The 11,440-nt window shown below is 29.2% G+C and overlaps 1 protein-coding gene across 1 annotated transcript; it reads right to left on the bottom strand.

The window, feature by feature from the left end:
* Positions 1-536: 536 nt before the first annotated feature.
* Positions 537-10,690, bottom strand: LOC100197123 (chitin deacetylase 8-like). The gene is made up of 7 exons (XM_065802356.1): positions 10,441-10,690; positions 2,399-2,665; positions 2,257-2,318; positions 1,276-1,519; positions 948-1,172; positions 738-863; positions 537-589 (listed from the first exon to the last, which is right to left on the bottom strand). The coding sequence occupies exons 1-7, from the start codon at positions 10,688-10,690 to the stop codon at positions 537-539; spliced, it is 1,227 nt and encodes a 408-aa protein (XP_065658428.1).
* Positions 10,691-11,440: the final 750 nt, after the last annotated feature.

Raw genomic sequence — 11,440 nt, 5'->3', positions numbered from 1 at the left:
TGGTCTTTCATGGTGAATGCTCAAAGGAACTATCATATCTAGTTCTATCGATTTTAATGTTTTATATATGAAAGTTTTTCATTTCACATTTATGATTCAAAATGTATATTATTAAAAAAATACACAGTCTAATGTAATATAATAGGGGGGTGCCCGTTGATTTATTTTATATATACTTATTGTTACTAATTGTATTATTTGCCTCCTGAAGATAGTTAAACAAGAAGAAGACAAAAACTTAACAAAAATTTTTCTCTGGATTTATGTAAAAGGAAAATTTCTGGTTTAATCATTTTCAAATTTTTTAATTTTAAATTGTTTTTACCACAATAATTTTAATTAGTTTTAAAAGTTTTATATAACGAAATAAATAAGGTATATCGATTCAAGCTTCTAATAAAGTTATAGTCAAAAGTTTAACCTCCATCCAAATATTTAAATCGTTTTTTAAATAATCTAATAAACAACAAAGTTTGACAAGCAATATCGCAAAGTTATAAAACCGTTACGGTATTATGAATTTCAACTTTTATTTTTTATGTTTTAAATGTACCAGTTAAAATATAAAATTTTTTACGCATTTTACGAACTGAAAAAGTAAAAAAATATAAAACAAATACTTTAACTTGTTTTATTTAAACAATTACAAAATTTAAATTAATTTAAAAAATTAGTTGCCTTTTCTATTAATGATTAAAAACAAAATTTAATAACGTCACGTCATTTTGTAGCTATACTTTGAGGACAAGAAAACGGATTCTGATCAAGACCAATTGGCGATTGTGTCCATAGAACTGCATCTTGAGCAGTCACAAAAAATACATCATTGAACTTTACTACTTCATTCATAAATCTGATTAGAGCTAAAAAAAAGAGAAAAGAAAAAGAAGCTAATTTAAAAAATTCGAATAAAACAAAGTAGTAGCAAAACAAAATTAGTTTTGTACCAGATTTTTTATAGGGTGCATTGTCAAACCATGAAGAATGTCCAAATATTGGAAATGGTTGCTTGTTATCTTCATAGTGCATTCTAAAATTACGCATAATCATTTCATAAACGCTTTCCTCATCTCCGGGATCTTTGCACTCATCAATCATTGTTCCAAAAATTTCATCTGTGGAATTACATTGCCAAGGAACTAACGGAATCTCCCACAAACCTGGATATGAATCTAAAATAAAGTTTTGTATTTTTTTTTAAATCATTTATTATTAGTAAAATATCTTTAAACTTATCATATCTATAAGATTAAATAATATATTATCAATAACTACTTGATGGACAGTTTAGCATGTAACAGTTTAAAGGAGGTAAATAATCCAACGTATACGGCCACCATCTTGTTCTGGGGTATGTACCCAATGAACTATCATATAAGAAGTTGTTATCAGCTAATACACTAAACACGTTTTCTGTACTTGCAAGAAATGGAGTTCTCCATCCACGCGTTGTTACACCAATCATTTCTTCAATGGTTTTCCTTTGATTGATAACTTCAAATTCAAGATCACTGTACGACTTAAAAAATTAAATGTAAAATTATCGCCAATTTTAAACTCTTGATTTGTTTAATTCAAATATACTATTAAATTAATTGACAGATATAAAAAGTCTTGGATTTAAGTTGAAAATAAACGGAGATTTAAAAAACGTTTTACTTTAAGTTTTAACTACTCTTTCTTCTTGCTAATAGACAAAACCCTATTCTTTAGAAAAAACTTTATCGATCTATTAACCTGATGATGTAACATGGCGTTTTATTTTTGAAAAAAAGTTGAATTCTTGAAAAAAAAGGGTTTGAAAAAAAGTTAAATATTTTAAGAAAATTAAAGAATATTTTAAGAAACTTTAAAAGTATAAACAAGAAATTTATCCCTACTTCTTTATCCCTTCATGTTTATATGGACATTTATCCTTGTGTTGAATAACAATAATTGATTTCAAAAATAATTGTTATTCAATACAATTTTAGCGTGGAGTCAAAACTATATAGAAATTCGGTTTCCCCTAAAAAATAATTTCCCGAATAATAATGAATAATGAAATTAATTTTTAATACAAAATGTCATAAGAAAAAAGTCTGATCATTAAAATATTATCAAATTAAAAATTTATTATTTGATTTTTTAAACTTTTATTTTATTTTTTAAAAAAGATTTTTACTTTTCTAAATTTTTTGTAATGAAATTTTTTTTCTTGAATTATAGTTTATTTAAAAACTCATTTGGTGCTTGCATTTGTTAAAAAAATCTTACATTTTGACTCCACCAATTAACAGGGAACCTGTGTGTCACAGAATGATCACCAATTTCATGACCTAAAAATAGATTTATTGACTTAAATTCTAATTCAGGTTTAACAAACAATAAACTGTACGTAAAAGTACTATACGCTAACCCTGAGTTTGCAGAATCTTTACCAGGCTGTAATCAGTGTTGTCCCCTGATAAAAAGAAGGTCGCTTTGGCAGGACACCCATTCAAATTTTTTAATCCACTAAGCAAATCTTGATACAACTGAAAGTTATTTTGAGTTATTCCGTCATCCATTGTAAACATAATAATTTGTGGTGTGTTATCTTTTGTTAAACCACCAGGAGTGTCAATTCCAGCGCACCTGCATTTTGGTAAAATACAACTTAAAGGATCGCAAGGTATTGCCGGAACTAAATGTTGTAATAGAAAAATAAACATGTAAACAGAAAATACTATTTAAATTACAAAAATATAAACAACGATTGAACATATGCTATTTATTTGTGTAAATATTTATGAAAACCTTTTTAAACATTTTTAAGTTTTGATATATTTTTTTTTTTATTACAAATTTTAAATATTTAAACCTTTATGTAACACAAATCTTTCCTATTCTCTAAATCTTTTTTTTTTTTTAACCTTTTTTAACCCATCTTGTTCTTATAGTTCTTCTTATTCTTTAACTATTATATCTTGGTGGAAAAAAGATAGCTAGATAAAACAAGACGTGTTTAAAACGTCTAAAAATTGCATTGATACGTATTTTATACGTTTTCAAAGCGTCTGTTATTCATTTAAACGACTAGCTAGCTATATTCTAGCTAGGGGCTAGCTCATTTCCCACCTGGAACAATCGCTATTATAGTTACTTCCCTGATCTTTTTTGTTACCTTTATATAATCTACTTTTTACTGATTGTTACTTTTAGTTATATAAGTAACACTCAGTAAAAAGTAACAAAAAAAAATTTATATGTTACTGATTACTTTTACTGATGTTATTTATAGAAACATTATTTAGTGTGAGTTTATGACTTTTTGAGATACTATTTAGACACCTCTACAATAGACACCTCACTATTCAGACACCTCTGCAACCTATCAAAGAACTTAGACACATCTGCAACCTATTGAAATATTTTGTCACATTTGCAACCTATTGAACTATTTAGACAACAAACTATTGAGATATTGTTTAAATAAAAAGATATTTATTGACAGTTATTAGATGAAATATTAAGAGACTTAGATATTCATAGCATTAGAGCTCAATAAGATGATAAAAATAAGTAAAAATAAGGTTATCCAAAATTGAAACTAAAGAAATACTCGTTATGTAAAAAAAAAAATAATTCGGATGAGTTGAGTAATCAAATAGCTTACTTAAATTTCACATATTTGTTTAAGTTGCATTGTGTATTTAGAGTAAATAATCAAATAAATTTATTAAAATAAATAACTTGTTTTATTTTGAGCAATAAAATATTTGCTTGTAACAAACTAATTACACTCTAACTCATTGTATTATAAAAATTATCCTAAAATATTTTTCAAAAGTAACTAAAAAAAAAAGCATTTCTAACCGTAAATTCCACGATTTGTGATTGTCGGTATTTCACTTTGTAAAAAGCATGTTGGAAGTAAAGCGTTTAGTAGAAATACCATAAAAGAAAATTTAACCATCATGCAACATGCATCGTGCATCATCATCTGAAATTTAAAACTTTGTATAACTTGCATAAAACTCTTTAGTTGTTTTAAGATGATTTGACCACTTTTGGATTAATTTATGCTCTCCTAAAAATTTAGTTCCACAGTTATGATTTTTGCTTAAGTTAAACTTGTAGCAATTGTTTCAAGTTTAGAAAATGTAACTAATTTCGATTTTGTAAAAAACTTTTTTTGATGTCGTCATAAGTGAGTTTTGCATTTATTGAGAAAATAAAGAAGCATTAGCGCTATTAAACAGCATTAGCGCTATTTAATTTTTCAACAACGGTATTTTTAAGCAATTATTAAATTGTTAAAACTTCATAAATAATCCAATTAAAATGTGCTACCACGATACACTTAACTTAACTGCTTTACCCAGTTATTTTAATTACATCTTACTTCAACGATAACATGTCTAATTAATCTTTTTGATAAAAAATATCGAGCAAATATTCATTCTAGCGGTTCTATGGAGCTTTTCTCCTTCGTTCCTTAGTGGACAATTATGGCATCCGCTAAAGGTGGCTAGCCGATAACTTTTGCCTCCAAAAAACACTCTCACAAATTAACTTAAATAACCTATTCAATTAAATGCTCATCCGCGGTTCTCTGTGACAAGACCGTAAGTACTTCATTGGGGCACCTAAATAAAATTAAAAAAAAAAAGAATGTTATCTTTCTAACATGTGATGTAGTTGCTAGTAACCGGTGAGCAAAACTACAGTAGACAGCTCAAAATGTTTATAGGTCTACTGAAACTCCGCAATAGAATGTTTGCTGCGTGACTAAGAATGAAAAGTTTTTTGTGTGTTCACTGGGCAGATATCTCGTATGAAACTTATTAAAGTAATATATGCTATAAACATTTAGCAATATCAGTTATTGCGAGTAATACCTAAACATTTCAGATACCGAGTACAATTAATTTGTACTGATAAATTTGACTAAACGCAGTTTTAATCTAAACTCAAATTTTACAAATATTTTCCTGATTTTTCTTTATTTGAATCAGTTGATTTAATTATTAAATTTATTCAATTTTAACCGAGTAGGTAATCAGCAGATAATACAACTATATAAAAATAAACATAAAAATACTAACAAATAAAAAAATTAAAAAAGTATATTATACAAATTTTTTAAAATAAAATCGTGCACGTTTTAATAGCCAACTGGGGTTGAAATTTAGAAAGTATGAGAGTGCAACAATTGGTTAAAAAAATCAGTCCAATAATGAAAACAGTTGTAAAATAAGGTAGCTAAAGGTGCGCAGATTTCTATGGTGATAAGGTGCGCAGATTTCTATGGTGGTAAGGTGCGCAGATTTCTATGGTGGTAAGGTGCGCAGATTTCTATGGTGGTAAGGTGCGCAGATTTCTATGGTGGTAAAGCCAATTTTACTCAAGCCAAAGTTACTCAAATTATTTTCCATTTTCAATTAAAACTTCAAGTTATAAACTTTAAGGAAAAGAAAGGTTCATACAACAATTAATTGGTTGTAACACTTAAAAAGTAAAACTTTTTGTAATTATTTAACTCTAATGCATATTGACATAACTTATATCTTAGTCAAGTTTTTGTAACTAATTTGCACTAATAAAGGCATCTATATTACTATTTGCAAATTCTTACGGCACATTTTTACAACATTTACACTTTCAAAGATTATAAAACTGGTACCTAAAGTTAATAGTGCCTTCCGGCGGAAAAGTAATATTCTGCTAAATAGCCAATTTTTTAAGGAGGTGAAAGCCATTGGCGGCAGCCACACAAAAAAAAAAATTTTTTTTTAATGTTCTGGCTATTGCCTTCCTTTTGGCGGCACTAGCCAGAGTGTCATTTGGAGGCAAATTTTTTTAGAGACCGACGCCATTAAGGAGTTAGAAGCCATTGGTGGCCGTCTCATGAAGAAATTTTGAAAGCAAAATGATTTAGAAAACGCCTCCAGAGGCTTCTGCCTCCCAACTGACTGCAAACTGACTGCGCCAAATTGGAGAACTTTTGTTACTGTTAAAAAGAAAATTAAAACTAAGGTTGTTAAATTAAAGTTAAAAATAAAATAAAAATGATTCTGCTTTTTTAAAAGTTTCATTAAAAAATAATATCCAGCTGTTGCCCAATATACCGTTTTCCCTGTTTAAGAATATTTTGAATTTTCTTTTTTTTTTAATTTTGAAATATTTAATATTCCGATTTTCCTGTTTACTAAGGTTTCTATGTTTATTAGATGTTATTGTTATCTTATTTTTGACCTTCCTGTTTATTAAAATCCCCCGTTTATTTGGCAGCTGAGAGTATATAACCTTACCTTAACCCAATCGGAGAGTAGCTCAAGCTTGTCAGATAAATCAGGTCAAATTACATTTCCAATGTGCTTTTAGACTTTGTCTGAAAGTAAAATGGTTGTTATTTCTCATTATAGGAACCCCGACAATGTTTCGATATTTTATTCTAGTAAATAAATGAGTTTTGTTGTCGAACAAAAACTGTGGACAGAAAATACTTTAAATGCAGACATAAAATACAAAATTTATTGCAAGCCTTAGGCTATTACTGAAGAGAGATTAGATTAAAAATCGGCAACTTGTTTTGAGAAACCAAAAAGTGAAGACTTTTTGTCAAGACAAGAGTATAAAGTTGAGTCAGCAAATAGAGCCACTTTAGATGTAAAATTTTCATAAAGACTAATATTATAGATAAGAAACAATACAGAAGCAAAGATAGAACCTTGCGGTACCCTTAAAGTTATTTGAAATGAAAAAGAGTATAATACTTTATAACTTCTGTAAAAACAGAACAAAAAAAAACGTGAGGGACCTTATTATTTTTTTCCTTAACTAGTTTCTATTAATTTTTTTTTCAGACTATTATTTGGACTCTTGCCCCGTTAATTTTTGAGAAAATTAAAGTTTGCATGTAAAATCTATTTTCAATTAGAAATAAAGTTTAACACACATTAAACAAACTCTTAAATGTGTGTAAACGTACAGTTCTTTAAAACAAGAGTTCTTCAAAAATAACTTGCAGTTAGAAAGAAATAATCTAATAATCGCAAAAATTATATATAAAGAAACTAATAACAGAGAGAAAACTAATTGTAGATTAGTTGGAGAGGTGAAAATGTTTTTAATAATTTTTAAAAAACGGAACCACTTAGCACTTTTTAATAGTTTTTAGCAAAAATTGAGGAGAGTTCTGGTGAATACCTTTGCAGACTATGATAAAAAATCTTATCTGAAGCACAAACTGTAAAAGTGTTTAATTCAAAATTAACTTAAGCATTGACAGCAAGCGTAATTTAGATGTTTAACATCTAAATTACGCTGGCAGTCAATGCTAAAAACCGGCCCCGATCAAATTTCAAACTCCGTTGTTTATAAGTCACAGCCACTTTTTGCAGTGTAAACATTACAATATATAAGTAGTCGTGTTAAAATTGTTGCTGCATTTATTGTTTTTTTCCTTCTTGTAATTTTTTCTTCGTATGATTACTATAAGGGGCTCTGATGTATTAGAAGTTTAAATCACTTTAAGTTTAAAATTATTGTAGGTTATATTGTAATACTTTAAAAACGATAATAAAGGATATTGATTTTTAAAAAATAATCAAAGGGGTTATATCTTTTCAGGGGTGACTTTATTGCTTTAAGGGGGTAAATGGGGATAAAAAATTACTATTATTATTATTATTATTATTATTATTATTATTATTATTATTTAACTTTTATTTCGCTGATTAAACAATATTACAACTTTTTGTATAAAGTAAATAACGTCGTAAACATAAAAAACCTTTACAAAAATCGTTTTTAATCTTTTTAGTTTATAATATATACTGTTATAATCAGTCAGGGACTCAAAGAAGGTAATGCTGATGCGTTTATCATCACAACCTTTTCATAGAGCCCCTTTAGTCACTCATTAAAATAAAAATAAAAAAACACTTTAATTTTTAAAGTAAAACAAAAATTGAATAAAGCAAAACTCATTTGTGTGTGTGTGTGTGTGTGTGTGTGTGTGTGTGTGTGTGTGTGTGTGTATGTGTGTGTGTGTGTGTGTGTGTGTGTGTGTAAAAAAGAAAAAATACAAAAAAAATCTGAAAACAAATACTGTAAACTATAATATATATGTCAGGAATTAAGGAGATGCTTTGTTTGTTGTTTAAACTAAGTTTGTTGTTTAAACGAAGTTTGTTGTTTAAACGATGAAATGCTTTTAAGGTCTTTAATATTTTTATTTTGGAAACGATTCCATATTGATGGACCACGGTTTGTAATTAGAAAACTTGACTGCTGTGATTTAATTTTTCCTACTTGATAGTCGTTTTTGGTATTTGAACGCAGATTATATTTTTCAGAAAATGATATCAGGAAGTTATCTGAAAAAACGCTTGGTAGAAGATTGTTTTTATACTTATACATAAAAATTAATATCTGTAATGTGTTAAGTTTCTCAATATCTAGAACCATCATGCTTTTCATCACTGGGGCCGGGTTTACTAACCTATTTAAATAATAAATTACTTTGTATGCATGGTTTTGTAGACTTTGCAATTTTAGCAATTTGGTTTTATGGGTGCTGGCCCATACAATATTTATTCACAATATTTGCGTACGAAAGCTGACTATGTACAAGACTAGAGTAAAGCATATTACGTGATTTACTATCGAGAAAAGGTCTTAACTTATACAAAACATCTATTACAGAGGACACCTTTGTTTCAAGAAGACCAATATGGTTTCTCCATAACAAATTTTCTCAAAAAGTACTCCCAAAAATTTTGTGTATTTTTCACTTTAATTTGATTTATATTAATAAACAGTTTAGGCAGCTTTAACGGAAGATTAATTGATTGTTTTTCTTTATGAAATAGAGTAAAGCTAGTTTTTTTACAATTTAGGGATAATTTATTTGCTATAAATCAGAGGTTGAAATTTTTGAGTTCAATATTCATAGTTTCAAACAAAGTCTTTGCATCAGGATGATTAAAAAATAAATTTGTATCGTCAGCATACATAATTGTAGATATTTTTTGGGAAGCTTTATGCATATTGTTAATATATATTAAAAATAATAATGGACCTAGGATTGAACCCTGAGGAACTCCACACGTAATATCAAGGGCTCCTGACATTTCTAGTAGTACAAATTGCTTTCTGTTAGACAAGTAGCTTTGATTCCACTTAAATGTTGAGCCTATTATGCCGTATTTTAGCTTGGAAAGTAAAATACTGTGATCAACTGTATCAAAGGCCTTGGAAAGATCAATAAAAAGTCCTAATACCAGTTCATCACTATCAAATAACTTATTATTTTGTCAGCAAGTTTAATAATAGCATGTTCAGCAATTGCTTTGAAATCCAAACTAATTTTTGTATAATAAATTGTTTAATGTAAAGTACTTATTAACTCTATTATAAATTACTCTCTCATATACTTTTGAAAAAACTATTATTTTTTTGTACTTCTGATCTACTTTAGATTCATCCAATACAAAAAAATAATTTACTTAAGCAGCATTTATCTTTAAATGAAAAAAAAGGGTGGGGAGAAGTTAAACCTGGCGGTCTTTATGGTACATAGTATTTTGTTGCACAACAGTTGTTACCAAAACTACTACCGCAACTTTGGTTTTACAACATAAATTTTGTTGCACAACCGACGGTAAGTTGTGCAATTTACGCAAAAAAATGTTTTCATTTTAAAAAATTATTGTTGTACAACTGTTGTTGCAAACCAAGCTATAATGTAATTAGAAGAGTGTAATGGTTTAAGCAATATTTACATAAAAACCAGTCTACTAGAAAATAATAATTTTATATCATATTTTATATCATAATTTTATATCGTTATTACTTTCCGTATATTTAACATTAAGCATTAAACTTTGAAAAATTAAAGAATGCAATCAAGTTACTTAGAGCTGGCTGATTTGGCAAAAAAAAATCAAATATCGGTAAGCTGCATTAATATGTAAATACAATATAAGTAAAAAATACTGGGACAGGTTAGGCTCCTTAACCTTGGTGTAGGAAAAAGAAAACTATAGTGTAAAACCTCTCAAAACATACTTGGCTTTACTGTTTGAAAGTTTTTGCGGGACAAAAAAACTGAAAAGTTCAAGTTGACGCGTGGTTTTAAATTGCTCGATAATGTCTGCTCTTTTTTTTGCGTTCTTTAAGTGTTGTAAGACTGAGCTGTTAAAGTTAATTTTCATAGAATGGGTGTTTAATGGATAATATTGTTTTTGTTGCTCGACGTTGGACTTGTTAGAGGATAGCAATGTCAGACTTTAAATGCGGCGCCAGGCTTGTACAGCAAGATGGGGGCAAATGAAAATAAGATGCAATGTGCGTCATAAATAAAAACTGCGACTGCAAAAATTTTTTTGAGTCGCCCGAGCATTCTTTTCGCAGTTGATGCGGCTGGCTCTACTTGTGGTCTGATGTTAAGGTCATTGGAGACCATCACACCAAGGTCTCGTTTGACTACAACCTTTTCGAGTAGATAACGCACGCCGTCAACGTTGCCCATTGAGTAACTGCGCATCAACTTGTTACATACACAACCAGCAAGCATTACTTTGCATTTCTCAATGTTAAAATGCATGAACCAAATGTGTGACCATTCAACTGCTCCGTCAATGTCAGCTTGAAGAGTGATGCTGTTCAACTCGTTTTTAATTATGCCTATAACTTTACTGTTGTCAGCATACAATTTCATATGATGACTGATACTGTCCGGTAGGTCATTAATGAAGATTGCAAAAAACAGTGGGACCAAGACTGAGCAATGAGGCACAACTAGTGTCCGCTTGCTATTCAGATGTGATGTCATTGATGACCGCTCGTTGACTTCGATTGCGTAACCAAGCTGAGATCCAGTCTAAGAGCACGCCTTGAATACCGTAAGCTCTTAGCTTTAGATGGGGTTTATGCGGCAATTTATCAAAGCCTTCGCAAAGCTTGTGTATATGGCGTCTACTGCGTGGCTGCGATGAATGGCTTCCGTCATGATGTACCGAGTTTCTAGCAGGTTTGAGACGCAACCCTTGCGATGAACAAAGCAATGTTGCCTCGGAGTAATTAAGCCATTAACAACACAGTGTTCCATTATACTTGTTTGAAAAGTACTTTCTATCATTTTGCATGAAATGGATGTGAGCAAGATAGGTCGGTAGTTTAATACGTTTGGTTTACTCCCCTACTTGAAAATAGGCGTTACATTCGAATATCTCGACAAATTGGAAACTACACCAGTCGCGAACGAGCACTAATAAATAAGCGAAAGAGGTATGACAAAGGTAGCTGCACATTTACAAAGGACCCGTGGATGTAAACTGTTGTTTCCGGCTGATTTTCTTTCATCAGTTAAAAAAAATTTTCTTTCATCAAATAATTATAAAATAATAATTTACAATTGGGTAGCAAAGTAAAGCAAAAATTTATCTTTATGATATTTGTCATTATTTAA

This window comes from Hydra vulgaris, chromosome 08 (genome assembly GCF_038396675.1).
Source record: "Hydra vulgaris chromosome 08, alternate assembly HydraT2T_AEP".
NCBI lineage: Eukaryota > Metazoa > Cnidaria > Hydrozoa > Anthoathecata > Hydridae > Hydra > Hydra vulgaris.
Note: the sequence above shows the minus strand (reverse complement) of the source record. Positions and strands in the feature narration are given on the sequence as shown.

What these genes read in the sequence shown, in the direction of transcription:
- LOC100197123 (XM_065802356.1), bottom strand. Translation starts at nt 10,690, where the DNA reads ATGAAATTGTATGCTGACAACAGTAAAGTTATAGGCATAATTAAAAAC. An exon ending in TTAATTGGTGGAGTCAAAAT is followed by an intron (nt 1,520 to 2,256) that starts GTAAGATTTTTT and finishes TAATTTTTTAAG; the next exon opens with TCGTACAGTGATCTTGAATT. An exon ending in TCCGTTTTCTTGTCCTCAAA is followed by an intron (nt 590 to 737) that starts GTATAGCTACAA and finishes TTACTTTTTCAG; the next exon opens with TTCGTAAAATGCGTAAAAAA.